The sequence below is a fragment of the Kogia breviceps genome, chromosome 11 (assembly GCF_026419965.1).
Source record: "Kogia breviceps isolate mKogBre1 chromosome 11, mKogBre1 haplotype 1, whole genome shotgun sequence".
In the NCBI taxonomy this organism is placed as follows: domain Eukaryota; kingdom Metazoa; phylum Chordata; class Mammalia; order Artiodactyla; family Physeteridae; genus Kogia; species Kogia breviceps.
In genome coordinates, this window is record NC_081320.1 from 77,267,914 (window position 1) to 77,290,504 (window position 22,591).

The following is a 22,591-nucleotide window of genomic DNA, read 5'->3' on the forward strand; positions in this document are numbered from 1 at the left end:
ATGAATCAGGCTAGTACTTCAAGAGTCAAAGGAAACCTGTAAATTGAGGACTTGACACGTTAGCTTCCTTCAAGAAAGGTTCTGATTGAAAGCAGCCAGATGGAACTGGCCAGAACCCAGGGTGATGAAATAGTCCTAAAAGGTGGGGATCGTGTGGGCAACAGCTCCAGGCTGAACGTGAGGTCCAAGGAATACAGTGTTAAACGATGAAAGTGGCTCTCAAGAGAACACAGAAATCCACAATTGGAAAGAAGAAGGTACATTAACAGAAGAGCCAACAGGAGTTGCCAAAAAAGCATTACGGGATAGAAATTTTGAAAGTGTACAATAAACTATTGAGAATGAAGGATCATATGCCCTGAACTAAAACCCTAGGAAAAAGTATAAAACCCCAGACAGCACCTGCTGACATTTTACCTGTTTCTGCCCCAAACAATTTCTGTTCTAATTCATAAATCAAGGAGAAGCATCAATCAGTAGTAAGATCCAGTTTACATGGCATGAATACAAAGGGGCCTTTAACAGTTTCAGCAAGTTCACCATTGAGTCAGCGAAAGCAGCAGAAAGTGTAACTGGCATCAAATCCCTGGAGAATATAAGGGTTAAAATGGCAATTCTAGGGCTTCCCTGGTGGCGCAGTGGTCGAGAATCCGCCTGCCGATGCAGGGGACGCGGGTTCGTGCCCCGGTCCGGGAAGATCCCACATACTGCGGAGCAGCTGGGCCCGTGAGCCATGGCCGCTGAGCCTGTGCATCCGGAGCCTGTGCTCCGCAACGGGAGAGGCCACAACAGTGAGAGGCCCGCGTACCGCAAAGAAAAAAAAAAAAAAAAAGGCAATTCTTAATTCTTAATGAAACTGTTTAATAGAAAAAAGAGCCAAATGGACATCAAGATCAACGAGTTTTCTCTTTTAAAAAACCGTAAGCGTAATGCCAAAGAAAGGACTATTCTATACGACACTGTACAAGTTTAATTATAATGACTTAAAAATATGCTGTGAGAGGAGAGCGGTAGAAAAAGAAGGATACTAAGACTTACAGCGAGGTAGGGATTATCATCTCTACAGATGACAACCAGCAAATGCTCTGTGTAGGACTTTTCTCCCAACAATGAGATTCAGGAAACTTTTTTAGTCTTTAATGACCTCATACATTAAAACTTGGGGGAAAATGTCTCATCAATGTACCCTGAATTGTCTGCACTAAAAGGATAGAGAAAGCCTCAAAACGAGTCACATTTAACAGTTAGACACAGAAACAATCGATTAGCAAGGAACATTTTGTAAACCATTTATCATTTGACACCTTCTCTGACCTCCACAGAATCTCTAACACTCTCTATACTCTCTATATCCCTTAGGCAGTTTTTTTTTTTTCTTCATGGCACTCATCACACCTGACATACCATATACTCTACTTTCTTACTTGTGAAATCTAGAGTCTAAGTGCAACGAAGGGAGGAAATTTATTTTGTTCACTCTCAACTCCCAGGGTCTAAAACAAAATGTCTGGCTCAAAGTAGGAATACAGTGCTGAATGATGAAAGTGGCAAATGAAGAAATGAATATATGCCATCAATGAGCTCAACTCAAAGATGAGCTTAGGTAGGACTGCACCTTCTGAAAAGTATTTTAGAGTACCAGAAATACAAAGATGAGAACTAAAATGTATAAAGGAACAAAACCAAAAAGATATGACTGGGTATTCACAAGCACTGTCAGAGTATTGCAGAAAAATCCAGTCCATTCATTGGCTCAATCTGAGCAGAAAGGTATGTTGCAATATCTGCTTTTCATCACACTCAATTTACCATTTAAAGCTCAAATGTCATAAAAAACTAAGATGGAAAAATCCATTTTGGTACAATCTGCAATAGCCCACAGGAGAAATTTACAAGAACTGCAAGTTCAAGATAAGCAATGGATGGCACTGTAATTACATCACAGAGGAGAAGCTTGATTGACAGATGACATAGAACCTAAAACTCTGCCCAAGGCAGAAGGAAAAAAGTACCCAGCCTACTTTTAATAGGAAATGTGTGACCTTAGTTAGCAACGCAAAACCAAAAGTTATTGCTTGGCCAAGTGGCCAAGTGTGTGACTTGGGGTGAGTAACATGGTGACCTAATAGTTCTGTTTATGATTCTACTAATCTGGCTGGCAACATGATATTGCTGTTAAATGAGGTGCTCTGTTCCTGTCACTCCACTGGAGCAGTGCGGTCACAATCAGATGGATTACGCACATCTAGGCGTAAGAACTCATTTATTATTATTCCCCAACCTAGATCCATGCATTACATTGAAGAGCATCACTTTCCCATTTGGTCAGTCATGTTGCATTAGTAAATTCATGAATCAGGGCTGTGTTTATACCACGATTGTGAATTTTAGTTAGTTAAGGTAAGGTTCAGGCTCTGCTCTTGGATTACAATATGCATTGATATGTGAAAACGAGTACAAGAATGGAACCTTGATAGGCAACTATGAAATTTATGCCAAATGGAAAAATTAAAACCAAATGCACATTCTGACCAACACCAATTACATAAACAAATGCTTATGAAAACAAAAAATTTTCTTCTCCCCAAAGATCAACATTTCACAATTCCACTGATAGAGACCCTTGGGGATGGGCATGAGATTCAGGGCAGGGGGCCACCTGCAACTGGTAGAGGCTTAGCTCATGCTGCCAGGTGATGAGTCCAAAGCTTTGAAATTGGGAGTGCTACCACCAAGCCTACCTATCCCACCTCCTCTAGAACACCCATGTGTCTTCCCAGAGATGTAAGAATAAAGACCAACTTTTTTTGGTAGGACCAACAGGGTCTGGCATGGTCTGCCCCCCCATCCTGCAGCAAATCTTCCCTTGTACTCTGGCCTTCAGCACACTAGCCTTTCAGCTTCTGGAACATGACCTGCTGCCTCCTTCCACGAGCCCCATGCACATGTCAAATGTCCAAAATGATCTCCCTTCCATCCCCTACCCCAGCCAAACCCCCGGCCAAAGCTTAACTCATGAATTTTCCTTGAGGCAACTCATTTTGTCATATGCTCTTGTAACATCAAAGAACCCTCCTTCCTAACACTTGGCTCATTTGTACATTTGCCTTTGCTTCTGAGATGTCTGGCTGAGTATCTGTCTCCTCAACTAGATAGTAAGTTCCATGAAGAAGGTACTTTTTTGGTCCCTCAGTGTATCCCAGCACTGTGTACAACTCTGGGTATAGATACTGAGTTTGACTGCATTTGTGGAAGACAGGAAAGAAGGAAGGAAGGATGGAAAAGTTTAACTCACATTGTCAGAATGTGGCATGGAGCAGAAAAAGATCAGAAACACAAAGGAAAACCATTAACAGGGAAGGCTAACTAGAGCACAGGTAATTGGGACCAAAGCAGATTCATCACTTACCTTCCTCAGTGCCTAAAATAGGTACTCCATATTTGTTAAATACTTGAATGAATGAATGAATGAATGAATGAATGAATATAAAGGGCATGGGTAATCAATCCAGATTTCTCTTTCTACATTTGCAACTTCTACTGCAAGTCTGTGTATATTTCCTGATTCTATGAGTCTGTGGTAGCTTCTCACGCCTTTTCTCTCTTTCTAAGCATTTTGCTCTCCACTTCTCTCTCTCTGTGGCACTGATTATTCTATTTGGTTTTGGGTATTAATCACACCAGGGCTAACCATTTGTTTCAATCAGAATTATCTGTCCCATGTAAAATCTCACTTCCTTCATGTCAACTAAATTTCTTACTTTCTGCATGGTTAAAAGTTACTCAGAACTTTTCTCTGAATGACATGAGTTTGTTACATCCCTTTTTTCCTTGTTCCACTTTGAAAGATGGCTCACTTGGCATTATACCACCCTGTCAGAAAATGGGCCAGACAGACGAAACACAACTATGATAACACTCTAGTACCTACCAAGACACTGCCCATTCCAGCCTCGGAACCCCTCCGTGCAGGGAACACACTGGTAAGATCCAGGAGAATTCACACACTGCTCATCTGGACAAGTACTTGGAGTCAAACATTCATCAACATCTGAAAAAATCGAAAAGCTAGGTCACAGACATTTTATCAGAATACTAAAACACAAACTGACTCGTATGATGACGGGGAAAAGAGGCATGTTTTATCTACATTTTGGTGAGGAAAACAATAACTGAAAAAGTGACACTCTGGGTCTGTACTTAAACACACAGTGAGAATGCATGGCCGAGTATACCTTGACTGAAATATTTACACATGTTCCAAGGAAGAACTTGGCCCCAATTCTCCAACTGGCAGGCCCAGACCTCTCCACTCTGGGAATTGGCAGTTCTCTGGGGCCACTTTCTGGTCATCAAACCTTTCAAGTAATAGCATGGCTTGCCAGAAAGAAATACAAGAAATGGACATGAGAGTGAGGAAGCCATTTATCCACCTGGCTAGAGGTTCTCTCTGCAGACACTGGATGCCCTAGGGAAATCCTTGCTTTGGCTTCATGGCCCCCCAAACATACTAGGTTTGAATAATTTAAAACATTGCATATGATAGGAATTCCTTGGAGGTGGAAAAAGAATATTAGGAGAGAATGAACTCATCAAATACTTCCAAGATTTTCCAGAAAATACAGTGAATGATCATAGGGTAATACATTCTGGTTTAAAATACTTTTCACATTCACAGCTAAAGAAAGTTATTAATCATTGTTCTTTTCAATATGAGGAGAAAAAAAACACCTTAAAAACAGATGGAACTGTGGCAGAGATACAATAGCTTCAGGCTTTTTTAAGAATAGTAATACAATAAAATGGAGGAAAAGTAACATATAGGAGAGGGTTCAACAATTTAAAATGAGTAGTAACATCTTGGGTACCAACCCCAACAGAAATAGGAGTTTTTGTGGAGTTGAATCTTGAATTCAAGTAAGTGGATTCAATGTCTAAGTGTCTCAATATGAGATGTATATAGGACCTCTAAACATACCTAAAACGTAAACAGATTTTTCAGGACATAAGCTAAAAAGTGAAAGAAATATATAATGAATACACTGAACATACATGGGTATTTGAGGTCATCATTCTGGTAAATTCTCAAAAATCATCTCTCATTATATATCACTAGACATGTGTGAAAAGATGCTTAAGGTAAAAGATGTTATTAACAGAATAAGCACCAGGTCAGTGTTGTAATTTTTTTTTTTTTTTCCTATCAGCGAAAAATTCTTGCCAATAGACAATGACACACAGTGTTTTTTTTTTTTTTTTTTTAGGTCAGATGTTCTGGGACTTCTTGTTCTACAAAAAGATGATGCTTGCCAGTTTCATTTTCCAAACAGCATTACATCCTTCTCTGGATGGGGTATTTTAAAAAATGGAACTACAACTGCTAAGTCAGAGAAGATAAGCTGCTTTGATAAATAAGGTGCAACGCTGAGAAACACAAGACAATATACCTGCATTTCCTGTTGTTCTCACCTCTGTTTGCTTGTTCCCTCATCTGTAAATGAGGGACTACCCGCCTGGTAATACCTTCACAGAATAAAGTAAGGATGCATGAGATAAGGTCTGTAAACTACAATAGACTCCTTGGAGACCGGAGCTGTTTGAAAGCAACTTTGTCAGTGACAGCTGAGAAAATCTTCAGTGAGCCAGAAGCCCAGGGACCTTTGGTTCTGGTCCATGATGAAATTAGAAAACAGCTATGTTATTTGGCTCCTTCATTTCAAGCCTTTTCATGGGGATAGAATTATATAATTATTTACTCAGGGAATGCTGGTGGTATTTCTGTTAAATAACTTCTATACATTGAATAGTCTCCTAACTGCTTTCCATTTATTTCCTTTACCTTCAAATTTCTTTTCCATTCCTTTCTACTGTCCATCCTTATGCTCTAGTAATTCCGTAAATAGCTTATCTTCCTGTCCTGAGTCTGTGTGTAGAACTTGAGGATCCACATTTGACCTTCTGGAGGAGCATTGCTTTGCAAATAATTGCTTGTCAGACATACCCACGCCTTTTTTGTTTTAAAAAACACTCCCACAATTATAGATGTTCTGAGAAGATCCATGCAAAAACAAAACGAGTCAGGGAAAGGGGAAGTTTAAGGAAACCAACCCTTCTTGAGAAATAACAGGTGACAGGCACCATACAACATTCTGCCACACCATTTACTTGCACAAGCCTGAAAGTTCACTGCATGGTTCCCATTTTACAGGTGAAGAACTAAGTTTTGAAGGGGCTACGTACCTGGCTCCAAGTTAGACAGTTACTGAGTGCGGGGGTCATGCCATAGTCTCTGCTCTCCCCCATCCTCAAGCTACCTCCAGAGCAGAGGGAGAGTCCTCCGTAAGAGGAGACTAGGGCCACTTCACACCTGTGCCATCCCATGGGCCTCAGCCGTCAGGAGAAGCCTTCATATCTCTGTTCCGATGGGAGCTGATCAGAGATGCCGTAACATAAAACGCTCCCCACTTCTCTCCAGATAACTCAGGGGCTGAGGCAAGGGGCCAGCAAGACAGGCAGGTGCAGGCTGCCAAAAAACTGTCTAATGAGCTCTCCCTCCAGACCTGGTCATTAGAGCCGTGACGAAAACCAACATGTAGGAGCCAAGAGACAGCTGAGAGCAGCCTGCCCCAACCGGCCTATCCCTCCCGAGTGCTGGAGGCCCAGCCATATCTGAAAAGAGGTTCAATGTCATGCAGCTGGGCAGGGAACCCCACAGAGCCAGCACCATCCCTACAGACAGGCTCTTCAAAAACGTGCCCAGAGATCCCTGCTCCTTTGCCCTCACATTTCTTTGGCAAGATTTAAGCAGAGGTTCAACATATTTCTTCATGAAAATAATTATTCAAAGTGTACCATGGTGGTTTCAAAAAGTACCTGTGTGACTTGGACACAAACACGAGCAGAAATATTCAGTGGTTAATCATTTTAATTTTGAAAAGTTAAAAACTTTTCAAAACATTTTTACAACGAGAGCAAATCCATTGCTGGGGTCAATACGAAAGAAATTTTATCTAGCACAGCTGGAACCTGACTCGGAGTTGGTCAGACAGCACTTCTGTAGACAGTCTGCAAGCAAGTCCCAGAACACATGTGAAAGAAAGAAGCTGGGACAAAGGAATGGAACAAGGCGAAAAGGTCGAAAACAAAAAGTCCACACTGGTGACACTGCACCATGTCCCCAGATGAATGATGCAGACACTATAATTAAGTCTGGGTTTGTACTAAAATCCTCTGCAGTTAATTGTTCTAAAGTGATTTCACTCCACACACCAGAGAAGGCAGAAGTGAGTAATACTGAAGTGAGTAATAAAGAGCATATGAAGGTGGAAGATGACCCAGACAGAGCCACTGAAGTAAGGCAAAGGGGCTGTGATCCCAGAAGGCAGCAAGAGCCTGGATGAGCTGGTATCCTGCACAGATCGGTGGTGAAGGAAAATTCGTACCAGGCCAGGTGCTCGCCAGCCCTGGGTTCTGGACCCAGCCCTGCATTTCATGGTCACGTGCACTCAGCACTTCAAATGGGCGCAGGCTCCCCATCCTTGCAGCAGACTCACCCTCGCAATGGCCTCCGGGGGTCATGCGGTACCCGCTGTCGCAGTATTCACACCCGAAGGCCCCCACGGTATTGACGCAGTGCCCTTCCCCACAGACGTCTGGCCTCAGGCACTCATCAACATCTACGCAAAGCAGAAAACGTTGTCGAGTTTTACTTCCCACAACATAATTCCAAACCTCTCCCATCTCCCAGGTTAGTTCGATGTTAAGAATGAACTAACTGATTCCTACTATCTATCATCTCTTTGATTTGTTCCAAAAAAGTGAGTGGTTTTGATTTACTCGAATCCAAAAGAAATATTTAACGCCTCTGGTTTTTGCAGACATTTGATACTATTCATTCAAAACTGCTGGGGAAAAAATTGCATTTTTTTAAATCTTCCAGTATCTAGCAGCTAACTATGTTATAACAGGGGTTTAAAAATAAATTTGAGGTTGTCTGAATAAGCCCTGGACTGATGGAATCTTAGGGGGGCTAGAAACCCACATGTGGGAATTTATGCATCAGAAAGAACACTGTCATTACCTATGCAGTTAGTACCCTCCTCACTGGCCATGAACCCCGCTGGGCAAATACACAAGAAACTTCCCTCAGTGTTTTCACAGCGTCCCTGGGAGCAGAGGTGTTGGGCCTGAGTGCATTCATCAATATCTGTTAACAAAAAGACAAATAAAAGGATTAGTGTAGTCTAGCATGAAATTCTCAGTCTCTCTGTTCATGAAATACGAGCACACCATCCCCTGTGTCCCACAAACCTTTATAAGTGAGGAAAACAGTAAAGGGAGACATGATCAGTCTTCCTGAATACACGAAGGGCTGTTACTGGGAAAAGGGAATACACCTAGGGTGTACTGCTTTGAAAGCTCAAGCTACAACCATGACATAGGTGTTTCAAAGAGAAAGATTTCAGGTCACCACAAAAGGACCTGCCTGATAACTGGCGTCATGTAAGCACTGGAATTCACTGTGCAACTCCCAGGCCAGCTCAGCAGAGACAGTCAGAAATGTTCCGACGGGCACTCTTTCACTGGGCACGTGGGTAAAGCGAGACTGAATCATCTCGACTGACTGCCCTTTTCAACTTTACATGCTGGGGTTCTAAACATAATACATCTAATGTATACAAATTCAAGAGAAATAGCCATGCTATGGAGCAGGTGGATGTTCCCCTCACACCTCACCCCACATATATATGCAAAACCAAACGGCAGAAGTCACATCTGCATAATGGCATTCAGCTTATTAAAGTGGGTTTAATTAGGTATATGCCTTTGTTGCTCTATATTTGCCTTATAATTCTTAGTGCTGAATTTTCTTTTTCTAAAAAAAGATACTAAATTTAGTGTTAACACATTAAAATGACTTACTTAACACTATTACACCCCTTTTTGAGATTCATTTTTTTCCCCAAAGAAGCATATATATGAGATCCCTACTTTATAAATTCATTAACAGTTTTGTGTCAGCATGTATTGATTTTCAATATAGAAATCCCTTTTAAAAATCAAATTTTATGAACTTAGATGAACATAACTCTTTACTGCAGAATATATTAATTTGTTTTGCTAAATATGTTTGTAGATAGCTATTTCTAGAGCTCTTAATTTTATATTCTTTACCTGAAAAGCTTTGGGAAATTATTCCACCTTTATGTAATTGTATTACACTTGGCAAGGTAGGTAGCATAGAACCAAGAGGTAAGAGCCTCCTAGGAGTTTACTGAACCTCTTTTTGAGTACCCTTAGCTCAGGGACAAAATTTTTAAAAAATTAAACACAATAACATTTTCCCCATGATAAAAAAAATGTTCTTTATGTGCAAATACTTGATATTTAACAATCTCATCTACCAAAAGTGTCTCTTCTTACCAACACATTTTCTCTGTTGCTCACTGAACTTGTAGCCATCATAGCATATACAGGTATACCTCACCGGTAGGTTAATGCAGTGTCCTGCTCCACAGATATCAGGGTTCACAGTACATTCATTGATTTCTTTAAAGATAAAAAAATGTAGGGAAAAACAGATATAAACAAAGATTCCATTGCTACTTGCAAACCATTACTTGTGTTTCCTGATTACCTTATTGCCAAGTATGCAATTAGAAAACAAAATTTTATACTCTAAAATCACGTATAAATTCATTTGATTACCGATGATCATCATTTCATAATTGATCAGTTAGTCTCAGCCAAGGTCATGAATAATTCTTAATGAAACAACTTCTAAGATGAACTGGAGAAGGTGGAAATTCAGAAAGAGGCCATGTTAAACATTATAGTCAATTCTGAATTTCCAAGATGGCCCATCCATGAGTTTCTATCCACTCCAGTTCATTTTGAATGATGGACCAATCACATGATTTCTCCTGATAAGAAATAGATGGTAACTTTCTATTTGTTAGCAGGCTAAATGCAAGTTCCAAAAACTATATTCAACCTCCTTCCAAATTTCTCTTTAATTCTCCAGAAAGATTTACCACTTCTAATCAAAGCAGAACTTCTGGATGTAACTTACTCTTGATTTGCCAATTTCAACAGGAGCATATTTTATTTATACTAGTATAGAATCTTCTTCCAAATCTCCTCTGCTCAATTCCTCCCTCACTCCCCTCCAGATTCCTGCATGAGACTGGCTTCTTCTATGAAGCCTGAGAAGATGAGTCCCGAGTCCTCACTCCACTCACAGACAAGGCTGTGGTCAAGGCAAGGTGAGAGGAGCTCCCAGTGGGTAAAGGCCATCACAACGTGCTTTATTACCAAGAGGACCTGAGGACTCAAAGGTGAGCTGAGATGAATTACTCCAAGACAGTCTGTTGATTTCAATGATCTTTGTAAGAATGTATAATAGAATAGTGGGGGGCGGGGGGCACAGCTGGTGGTAAGAAGCTCAGCCTTGGAGGACAGTACAGGTACCAACCTTGCTGTCCTTTCTTAGTTCTGTAACAAAGAGCAAGCTACTTAAACAATGTAAGCCTCACTTTTCTGTCTGTGTAAATAAGAATTATCAGAGCACCAACTTCAGAGAGTAAAGTTCAAAAGAGTTAACCTAAATAATGTAGCTCAATGCCTGGCACATTATATGCGCTCAATAAAAGTTAGCCATTATTGGGCTTCCCTGGTGGCACAGTGGTTAAGAATCCACCTGCCAATGCAGGGGACACAGGTTCGAGCCCTGGTCCGGGAAGATCCCACATGCCGTGGAGTAACTAAGCCCGTGAGCCACAACTACTGAGCCCGCGTGCTGCAACTACTGAAGCCTGCGCACCTAGGTCCTTTGCTCCGCAACAAGAGAAGCCACCACAATGAGCACCCATTGCAACGAAGAGTAGCCCCCACTCGCTGCAACTAGAGAAACCCCGCGTGCAGCAACGAAGACCCAATGCAGCCAAAAATATAAACAAATAAACAAAATTTTTAAAAAGTTAGCCACTATTACTGATTACTGTGGTTGTTCCTACTGAAGTCATTTAAGAATAGATAACAAAGAAACAGCACATTTATAATAATTACCTTGGGCCAGTATCTCCCTGTCATCATGTAGTAAACAATGCTTAAAACAGATGAGACCATGGATGAGCCCAAGTGGCCCAGTGGAGGAAGATGGGGCCTCAAGCATGACAAGCTAAATCACACCTTTGTTAGAGCAATCTATGGTTTGAAGGAAAAGAAAAACAGGCATGCTACTGTCACCAATAACCCACTGTGAATTCTGAAGATGTGAAAAACAGTGTTTTAATAAAAATTCACTATGGAAATGACCTAAGTTGGGGTTGTGGTTGCTCTCCAAAACCCAAATCACATTCATTTTTCATCAAGTGTTCCTCACGGTGCTGTGATTTTAAGACAACCGATGCAAGTCATTTGAAAAGTTGCTAGGCTTTATAAGGACACATATGACTACAGAGCTGCAGTATTTTGCACCAAATCACTTGGATTATGAAAAAACCGCACATTTACAAGTTACTCATATCTTTAGTGAGCCTATTTATGCTAATTCACTATCAGAAAAATAGATTGTTCATAGTCAGTATAACATCAAGTTACAGAAAAAATAATCCCAAAGGCTAAAAATACATGGGTGATTAACATGATTGCTTAGACTTAAGTGACTGATACTAACAACATAAAACAATGAATTATGATACATATATAGCATAGATCATTATATATTCATTAACAGGATAGGATAATGCTTATTTGTTAAGAAAATATATTTAGGTACAAATTATAATATAGGATATGATCTAAATTATTTTATACACAGAAAAGAAGACTGGAAGGAAATAAGTTTTAAGTGTTACAATTATGGGGATTTGTATTATCTATATTTTTCTGTATTTTTCAAAATTTCTACAATGAATAGGTATGATTACTTCTAAAATCAGAAAAGCCTTTCTTAAAAAATTATTATTTCTATGTGCCACAAAAATCTGAAGGTAGAAAAGTTCATCTTCTCCAGTAGAACCCTGAGGTTCTACTCCTAGACCCTCAGGATAAGCACTCCCTTCTCTGTTTATAAGAATTCTTTAGTAGAATGGTGTGAGAAGCACATTTTTAACCACCTATTCTTAATGTAGGTAGACGCCTTCTTTGAAAATTATTGGTATTTAGATTTCTTGATTTTCTTTGTAATTCTTTCCATTATGTTCTTATCTGCCATTTTCTTAAAACAGAAAATACATATTGATCAGATTTTCAAAAAGAAAAATTAGAAGATAACTTAATATACTAGGAACAAGAATTCAGAATTAAAAGGCTGTATGTACATCTGGGGTTTTCAGGAAAGGCTTGGTCAGTACTCATTGTCCTACCCCCAGCCCCACACATACCAATTTGTTGGTTACCAAATATTTATTTGTCCATATTCAGGCATAGCTTTAGGATGGGTTTTTTTACACGTGTGAACAAAAGTCTTCAAAAACACGTGATGCTTAATTCAGATGAGATACATTCCTATACCAGTGTGCCAATATTTAGATCTTTTCTTCTTAAGTCAGCTCTAAGATAGGAGAAATGGTTAAGAATTTTAATTCCTTGGTCTTAAGAAATGAATAATAGCCTTTCCTTCCAATCTAGTATCTTAAATGGAAGCTATCAGGTTGAAATAGTTATGAGGACAGTTTGAGGATTTTTAGTTGATTACCTCAGATTAAGTATATAAAGATGCAGCTTGAAAATGTTGATCGCAGTTGGTACTAACATATGTAAGAAAATGTTACTCTGACACCACTAGAGGGTACTAAGAGATACATCAAAGGAGCGAAGGGACATTTACTAACGTATACTTGATTTCTACACTGTTTGCCCCATTTTTTTTTTTTAATATACGAGTGATGAATGTAACTTATCAGTTTGTCCTCAGAGATACCTTTTATCCATTTGCTGGAGGATTCCACCCTTCTAAGTTAAACAAAAAAAGAAAGCCATAACGACTTCAAAACACCTCTGCTTTCTCTTTACTACTCATCAAAAAATTTACCAGATTATAGTCAACAATACTGTATTATAAATTCCAATGTTGCTAAGAGATTAAATCTTAACTGTTCTCAACACAGGAAAAGTATGTGACATGATAAAGGTGTTAGCTAATGCTTTTGTAGTAATCATAGTGCAATATACGAATGTATCAAACCAACACACTATATACCTTAAACTTATGTAATGTTATGTCAACCACATCTCAAAAAAAAAGAGAACCAAAAAAATTGATCAATACCATTTTTTTTTTTTTTTTTTGCGGTACGTGGGCCTCTCACTGCTGTGGCCTCTCCCGCCGCGGAGCACAGGCTCCGGACGCGCAGGCCCAGCAGCCACGGCTCACGGGCCCAGCCGCTCCGCGGCACGTGGGATCCTCCCGGACCGGGGCACGAACCCGCACCCCCTGCATCGGCAGGTGGACTCTCAACCACTGCGCCACCAGGGAAGCCCGATCAATACCATTTTTAAGGTAAAAAGTAAATTACTGCTACTCCTATTTTAAAACTTTAAAAACATGTCTCCCACCACCTCTTCCCATGCTTTCCCTCCTTGTCTGTTATGCTTTCATTCTTGATCACGTGTAAGTTATACAGAAAGCCAAGTCCTGAGGGTATTGTCTTAAAACTGAAAAAAAGCTGCTGGCTTTCTCTGTGTTTTGCAGGGCACAGACATTATGCTTTATATTTTTCTAAGAGGTCACTCACACATAGGCTTGTGAACCTGTTCCCATGGAAAGGATCAGTTCAGGTCAAAACATACATTTCTCTGTACATGCTGATAGCGTCAACACAAGCACTGGGAATATGGCAAAGCCTCGCACAGGAAGCACTAATTACTGGCCTCCCAGCACTCTGGTTAATGATAATGTCTTCTCTTCTAAAGCATGTTTGGTTTCCCAGAGATCAAGAGACTGCTCCCACTGGACTCTTCCAGGTGTCCTCCTTCATTACACCATCACATTTCCCTGGGTTTGCAGGACCACCCTATGCTTTCCTACTACATGTGGCCCCTGAAACAGCTTCACCTGCACTGGGCCAAGGACCTTACTGTTTCTTCCCCGGGAGCCCATTTAGAATTTGGAAAAAGAGCCATGACCAAAAGCCAGTGGCAAACCAAATGCTCTATTTATCCCGGCAAAAAGGCCAGTGGTGGATTTAAGAGTTTGGTGTCTTTATTTTTAAGAATTAAATGAAAAAGAGAGCTTTTGACAAAATATGAAAATGAGTACCCTGATCTTTAGCTTTTTTCCTCGTCATGTGATTACTCAAAATAAATAAATAAACAGAGCTGGAAATATTAAAGCATTGATGAGTTAACATGGAAAAAAGTTCACCTTCCATTAGCGTACATAGTTTATTGAGGCTGTCATGATACTGGTAATATGCTTCAGAGACAAACGTTTTTATAAAGTGGTCATTTCTGAGTTCTGGAAAAGATCCAATGAGCAAAATAGTTGTTATAATGTTTGGGCCATGATGATTACAAAGGTTGACACAAAGCAGTCATGAAAGTCAAAGAATAATTTCTGGCTGGTCTGCATGGGCCATGGAGAAAGTTTAGGAAGAGCTGGAGGAAGGCATCAAATGTCAACTCATGGAAAGGTTTACAGAAATGCCCTGGCTTCCTAACTGCCCCACAAAGAGCATAAACTGTCCCACAACAACTGAAGCAGATGTTTCCACTTTGTAAATACTTGCCAGAGAAATAAAGGTTTGATTTTCCAACCTATCCTTGAGCTATTAAGATACTATGCTAAATCAAGAATTTATATGCTGATATGTATCATTTATTTGGAAACAGTATGCCAATAATATTGCAAACCACCAACTGAGCTGCTGAGAGTGGAAAGTATCACACTTATTCCCTGCAAATACGTGGCTCACTTTATAATTATTGCAAGTCAAAGTGAGTCTGATGAAATCTGCAAAGGCTACATCCAATCTCACCACCATAAAGATATCATCGTCAAGCAACGTGGAGCTTATTTTGTTTATTTTAGGCACCTATTTATTATGCTATTCCTTTCTTCAATTTATGGAGGAAACTAAGAGTGACAAACATCTACCTCTTTTGTGTTCTAGGGGAAAAACAAAACAAAACAAAAAAAAACCACTGTCTAATGTTTCAGAAAGAAATGATCAGATTGCTCCTTCAATCTACATGTTTGGCTCTCTTATCAAAACCCATGGGAACATCTGTATTTTGATTTCAATTAAATTTGATACAAAACAGTCCTCTTGTTCTAGTGTAGATTACAGATCATATAGTATGGCTCCAAAAATTGCAAGCCATTTAAATTCGAAGACTATTTACAATGTTCTCCCCATGGATTGTTTTAGAAAGATTCTTTTACTATATGAAGTCGGAGCACCTACAAATGCTGCATGAAAATAAAATTTCAATGTCACTTGTTTCCTGGAAGGAAATATTTGTGCTTCAAACATGTGATAGCAGATGTTAGCCCTGTATCTCTGCCAAACTCAAATTAAGCTGTCTTCTAACAACTTCATATAGCACAGCTACTTTCATTTTTTTCAATCAGTTCCGCAGTTCAGTTGAAGCTGAGTAACTGCAACTTGTTATTCCTCACAGGCCTGCATTTAAATGATGAAACTACCTTTATCTAGCCAAACTTAACCTCTTCAAAGCTAGTGTGCAAGAAGTCTGATGGTTGAAGTCAGCCATTGTTAAAAGCGCACATAAGTATGTTCACATTGGAAAATGGAAACAGAGTACTTGAAAGAACTTTTGCACTGACAGACTGCAATTTTTCTTTTTAATGTTGATATAAACAATGAGAAGATCCTTGCTGACCAAGATGGTATAGTACATGTTTGTACGCCTTGCACTGCATAGCAGAGCCTCTCATAGATGGGATTAATAAAGTGGGTAGACATACATGTGACTTCAGAACAGAGAATAACAATTTTAGCCACAGCCATTAAAAAAAAAAAATCACTAGCATTTCACCGTTATCACTAGAAATACTTAGAATAGCTAACATTTCTATAACACTTTACCCGGTATTGATAGTAAAACCAAAGAGCAGTTGCCCTGCATTCACGTGGGAAGACCATGGCTCTGGGTACAGCTGCGCCTTGAGGGTATCCCTGAAGTAAGTGAAAACACTCTGCTGGGTCCATGATGCGACTCTGCACTATTTAGTCAACTGCATTTCACCTTGGGGCAGGGGTGCTTTTTTATTTATTTATTTTTTTTTTTTTGCGGTACGCGGGCCTCTCACTGTTGTGGCCTCTCCCGTTGCGGAGCACAGGCTCCGGACGCGCAAGCTCAGCGGCCATGGCTCATGGGCCCAGCCGCTCCGCGGCATGTGGGATCTTCCCGGACCGGGGCACGAACCCGTGTCCCCTGCATCGGCAGGCGGACTCTCAACCACTGCGCCACCAGGGAAGCCCAGGGGTGCTTTTTAAAAACACTTTCTAGTCTGCTGTATCAGTTCAAGTATCTAAGAGAAATTACATCCACAATTTTGAGAAAATGGGTAAAAGTTTTTGGTTGTTTAAAACATATAAAAGCTGTATGTATTTAAGGTGTGCAACTTGATATTTTAATATGTATACATTGTGAAATGATAACCACAATCCCACTAATTAACACATCTAACCAAGCACATGTCTATTGGAAATGATGCATGTCATGTTTCTGAAGAGGTAAAATTCTAAGGGAGGCTGCAAACTCCTCTATTAGCTTCTCCTGCCAACCTCATTGCCAGCCTCATCCTGCAATGACATCAGGAACTTAAGCTGCTGTGATGCATCTTAGTGATATTTTCTCTGATTATAATACTATATTTCCACACAAGAGTATGTGGAATACACAAAAAGTTCTAAAATGAAACAACACCCGAACCTCTCAGACCCCACTACAAAAAATAATCACTGCTAATATCTGGTGTATCTTCTTCTAGTATTTTCTCAATGTATGTATGTCTTTTTAAAATATTTATATTCAATTATATATTTATATTCTCCTTCAGATTCTTTTCCATTATAGGTTATTACAAGATATTGAATATAGTTCCCTGTGCTATACAGTAAATCCTTATGTTTTTTGGTTTGTTTTTAAATTTTTATTGGAGTATAGCTGCTCTACAATGTTGTGTTAGTTTCTACTGTACAGCAAAGTGAATCAGCTATACGTACTTGGTTTAATACACTGTATCCTTCATTTTTATATACTTCATCTTGTATTTAACAATATCTTGTGACCATTTTCTGAGAGATTTTAATAAAAATTCTTCAAAAATATTGTAATATTTGATGGTAGCATACTGTTTCTATGTAGATATAATTATCTATTTCCCTAATGTTAAATACTTAGGTGTTTTTTTTCTATTTCTCTATTATACATGGTGCTGTGGTAAGTGTCCATTTATATAAACCATTACAACAGTTTGGGGGACGTTATTTCCTTATACTAGTTATTTTAATATGGGATACTGACTTAAAAGTCTTGAAGATTTTTAAAGTTCTTGACACATATTGCCAGTTTGTGCTTTCCAGAAAAGTTGAACTAGTTTACATTCCTTTCAGCAATGTGTGAGAGCCTCAATTTTACTCTAGTAAAAATTAAATACTAATTTGTTAAGAATAAAGAATTCTCATTTTAATTTGCATTTCTTTGACTACTCGTAAAGTTGAAATTTCCTATTATATAAACGTTTCTTCGTATGTTATCTATGAATTACCTGATTACATTACTTCCATTTTTTTATCAGCATTTTTATTGCTGATGTATAAGACCTCACTATACATTAAGGATATTAACTTTTAGGCTGTTGGTTACAAATTATGATAAATCTTTATAATTTGTCATTAATGATTAAAATAATATACGTTTATTATAAAGAATTTTAAAATATATAAAAATATATTGGAGAGCATAAATGTTATCCATGATCCTATCAACTGGGGATGGTTAAACACTGTGATGAACTTTTTCTGTTTGTAAACATTTAAAAAATAAAATTGGAATCACTGTGTTCTATATTTCTTAATATTTTGTCATAAGCATCTCCTCACAGCATTACTTTTAAAACATTTATAGCTATGTGATATTCCACTGCATATGTAGCATAACTTGTTTAAACATATTCCTCCTTTAAACAATATTTAGATTATTTCCAAATATTTGCTCTTATGACTAACTGTGCCATGAGCAATCTTGTGATACATGTGATACAGTTTTGACACTACATTTAAAATGAAGTTCATATCCACGTCTCCTCCACAGGCTCTGTGACATCAATACTGCACCTACCTGTTACTTGAGTAGGTGCAATGACTTGGCTGGCGCTTGATGTTGAAGCTTCAGGAGCTACTTCCACAGGCACAGGAGGCGATGTTTTTTCAATCACTACTATACGAGGAAGGAGGGAATAAAATGAAAATTAAAGGCTGTTATGTGCATTGAGATCCCATTTCAAAATGCAAGCATAATTTAATCTAACAACATACCACAGTCATTCTTGGATATAGGAACAGCTATGGGTCCCTAAAGCTCATGGTATCAGCCTGTAGCCCTGGTTTCAACATTTAGCAAGAATATCTGAGAGCAATTTGGAAGCCAAGTAAAATGACCCTTCGTCAAATGATGAACCTCAATAATGTTCTAATCATATGTACTACTCCTGACCACAGAAAACAGTGAAAAAATTTTATTATTATAATACTTATAATATAGTAGTCTCCCCTTATCCGTGGGGGATATGTTCTAAGACCTCCCCAGTGGATGTCTGAAACCGCAGATAGTACCAAACCCTACATATACTATGTTTTTTCCTATACTAATGGGCAGAAAGCATATAGAGCATGGATACTGGACAAAGGGATGATTCACGTCCCAGGCAGGATGGAGCAGGACGGCACGAGATTTCATCATGCTACTCAGAACAATGCGCAATTTAAAATGTATGAATTGTTTACTTCTGGAATTTTCCATTTAATATTTTTGGGCTGCAGCTGACCACAGAAAGTGAAACCACGGATAAAGAAGGATTGACTGTACCATACTTACACTGACATTATATGAGTATATTAATATACATAAGTGTACGTCACATTTTACTTCACTTAGGAACTCTCCTGATTAAAACTTTAAAACCAAAGACACAAAAAAATCCTCATCTTACTCTTTTATTCAGAGTACTCTTACAAACAGCACAAATCAACACAGGCTACCTGGAAATTGCGGATGCAGATGAATAGTGGAAATGCCTGGAGAGAGCTGGGGTTGACTAGGCTCAAGTTTGGTTTTCTCTTGATCCAATGAAGTTATTTCCTAGATGGTTGTATTAAAAGGAAAAAAAGAAGAAAACAGAAAGTAAGAATTTTTAGTTTCCACATATTACTATTTTTATAAATTTTACTCTGAGAAAGGCAACAAATATCACAGGTACACAAAAACTTGTGCAATTGCTCGAAATTTAAAAAAATGAACCATTGTTGTGCTGCGACTATACTAAGCCCTTGAGTTTTACCAGTAGTGCTGATATGTGCACACACCCTCACCCCTTTCCTGGGGGCCCAAAGCAAAAGGTCTCTTCAGTTTTTTTTTTTTGCGGTACGCGGGCCTCTCACTGTTGTGGCCTCTCCCGTCGCGGAGCACAGGCTCCGGATGCGCAGGCTCAGCGGCCATGGCTCACGGGCCCAGCCGCTCCGCTGCATGTGGGATCCTCCCGGACCGGGGCATGAACCCACGTCCCCTGCATCGGCAGGCGGACTCTCAACCACTGCGCCACCAGGGAAGCCCGTCTTCAGATATTTTAAATGAATGCCTTGGCTCAGGGGCCCACGTCTGGTCTGGAACAAGGCAAAACTGACCCCAGAGGAGAATTCCACCATCACCTCATTCACATGTGGCTTCTGCCCAAATAAAATGACCAGCCACACTTTGCAGATTAAGTAATGGATACAGGCGTGCCATAACAAAGAACACACAATACATTAAAATACAGTAAGCCAGTCAGTCATCATAGTAACTTTACACCTCCACCTCTCAGAATACTGGTAGTCAAACAGCAACAGAAAAATCGGGGCTTGGAGGAGCACCTCACACATCCTGTGGACCACTCCTGTCCTCTGGACCAGAAGCAAAGAAACAGACTGGCACCCAGGGCTCAGTTTCCAGTTACAGCTCCTTAGGGCTCCTGCAGACTGAACAGTCGGGCTAGGTAAGGATCTGAGACCTCACTCACACCATTGTGGGCTCAGAGCACTCACATCACCACTCTTGATTAAAGCACTCCTTGCTTTAATCTCTGTCATCTTCCAGAAAGCTCACTCCCCTGGCCTCTATTTCCCTTTTACCTTATCACCTTTTCTGCTTTTGATACAATAGATATCCTGCCTGAGTATGTCATCAGAGACCCAATTGTGTAGGCATGAGTGCTTATATGGTAACTCCATTTAGATATTCCACAAATTCCTCAAACCCATCCCTTCCCCAAAGCATCCAGGCTCTGATTCCACCTTCTTCATTTCTATTAATGCCACCACAGTCATTAACCTGTCCAGGTTTAAAGTCACTTTTTAGTACCCCCTCTTTCATTCCTCATCCCAAGCCCTGCCCATTTCCACTATTCCTTATATTTGTTCATCTTTTTCCACATCCATAGCCCCCAATACCCTCGTGTGCACACTCACTCCCTCATTCTCAGTTTCCTGCGGTCATCTAATCGACCTCTCAAGCTTCCTCTTTCTCCCCATCTCAGTTAATCCTGCTGTGATGCGTCTTCTAGAAACACTGAGCACTTATTACTTTTTCCCACATTTCCCCCTCTTCTTTTTTTTTTTTTTTTACAAGAGTATGAAATATTTATAAAAAAAATCATGCATCAGATTGTACAGTCTAGAAATAAAAGAAGATTCAAATTCAGTAATAAAGGTAACAGCAATACTTGCTCTAACATTTAAGAAAGACCTTGGACTCCCAAAAGGTCCTGGGCTCAATTATCCTTTTCTGTTTGCAGAGATGCAGTAGCCAGGGCTACTGCTGTGACTGGCTGGGCAATTCCATGGAGTTGTATCTTTGCAAGTTTCTTCTGTTCACTTTCTGTGAACAAACGGTCAACTCTGCTGCATTGTTTCCAATAAGAGTCTTCAAGTCACAGACAAACTTGTATACACATCTCTTGCCTTGAACTTTACAAATCACGTCCCCATCATAATAATACCTTAATGCACGACTAAGTTTCTCATAGTTCCTTGTAGGTTTATTTTTGAGTTGTCCCCATTTTTGTGCAACCAGTTCGGGCTGATTTAGCTTAAATTCTCCTTCATCACCAACCCAAGAAATGCAGTCTCAAGCATCCTTGTCAGTAATTAGTTCTAGCAAAAACTGCCACAGTTGGATTTGGCCATTGTTTCCTGTTCTGTTCCCAGGTGAACTTCTATCTTCTCCTGAAATCCTTGGAGCTCTTTGTACTTTAGCTGCCTTTGCACTACTATTTATAGCTTTAATGGCTGTTGGTGTAGCAGACTGCACTGATGCTGGAATAATTTGCACAGGTTGATCAACTGTAGCTATCTCATTCATCGGTTGTTCTTGGCTTGCCAGTACATATTTTCGAAGAAGTTCCAGATGACTCCAGAGAATTTCTCCCCGAGGAACCCGCTGAAAAATATCTTCTTGGTTGAAACTACAGAGTTCTCTTCCGGAAATAGCATAGTGAGGTCTATATCAGTCATGCTGAATTCCTTCATTACCCAAACCACCCAATGCAGGACTTGGTCTGTGGACCACTGTATGGGAACATAGGGTATCCCAAGACATTCTTGCTCTTTCCTATAACCTACCAGAGCAGCAGCCCATCTCGTCACTTGTTCTGAGGTTTCATCTGAAATGGTTGTAATGTGTTTTGTGCCATCAAGATTTATCACTTGAGCTTCCTCAACAAGATGTGCTTCTGCTTCGGCATGGTGAGCATCTGGCTCAATAACTACTTCAACTGTTTCCGCAGGTTTAACAATTTCCAGGATGTTTAGCTTTGGTTCAATTCCTTGATAAGAAATTACCTGTACACTGAGCTGTACAGGTCCATCTGTCTTTACTCCTTGGTCAAATAAACTTCGTTCTGGATCCAGCTGGGTATCTTGCGGGCAAATTTCATGAGCATCTAAAGAACACTGCAGTCTTGGTTCTAGTAGTTTCTTTAAATTGCCTATTGGCTCATTGATGTCTATGGCCTGGCTTACACATTCAGCTGGAGTGTAGGTTTGTTCAACAATGCTTTCTTCTGTGCACTCTGGTTTCTCTGTTCCATCAGTCTCAATTTCTATCAGCTCCTCTGCTTCTCTTTTCATCATGATTAAAGTATTTCAAAAGCTGACCCCTCCACTTCCTCCTCCTGTTTGGCTTCTGTCTCACCTAGAGCCATCCGGTCGCCGACCATCTCCGAGATGCTTCCTGTCCGGTGAGTCTCCTCCTCTTCTTAAGAATACAGACTAGCTTTTCTATTACCTATTAAAAGGTGACCCCAATCAGTCTCAACTGCACCCCACTCCCTGAAGCCCATGGTCAATGCTACCAAGGAGCA

The 22,591-nt window shown here is 39.8% G+C and overlaps 1 protein-coding gene and 1 pseudogene across 17 annotated transcripts in view; both read right to left on the reverse strand.

Annotated features, from left to right (window-relative positions):
• Positions 1-22,591, reverse strand: part of LTBP1 (latent transforming growth factor beta binding protein 1) — a 432,121-nt gene that overhangs the window by 122,547 nt on the left and 286,983 nt on the right. For 10 of the 17 annotated variants that reach the window (XM_067007826.1, XM_067007825.1, XM_067007830.1 and 7 more), the window contains 6 exons: positions 19,236-19,335; positions 18,316-18,414; positions 9,424-9,549; positions 8,081-8,206; positions 7,554-7,676; positions 3,932-4,051 (listed from right to left, as the gene is read on the reverse strand). In XM_067007826.1, the coding sequence (XP_066863927.1) occupies positions 3,932-4,051; positions 7,554-7,676; positions 8,081-8,206; positions 9,424-9,549; positions 18,316-18,414; positions 19,236-19,335 (694 nt within the window). The remainder of the gene's footprint in view (positions 1-3,931; positions 4,052-7,553; positions 7,677-8,080; positions 8,207-9,423; positions 9,550-18,315; positions 18,415-19,235; positions 19,336-22,591) is intronic. The other 7 variants (XM_067007829.1, XM_067007827.1, XM_067007834.1 and 4 more) reach the window with 1 other exon arrangement.
• LOC131765268 (GA-binding protein alpha chain pseudogene) lies at positions 20,964-22,431 on the reverse strand (annotated as a pseudogene).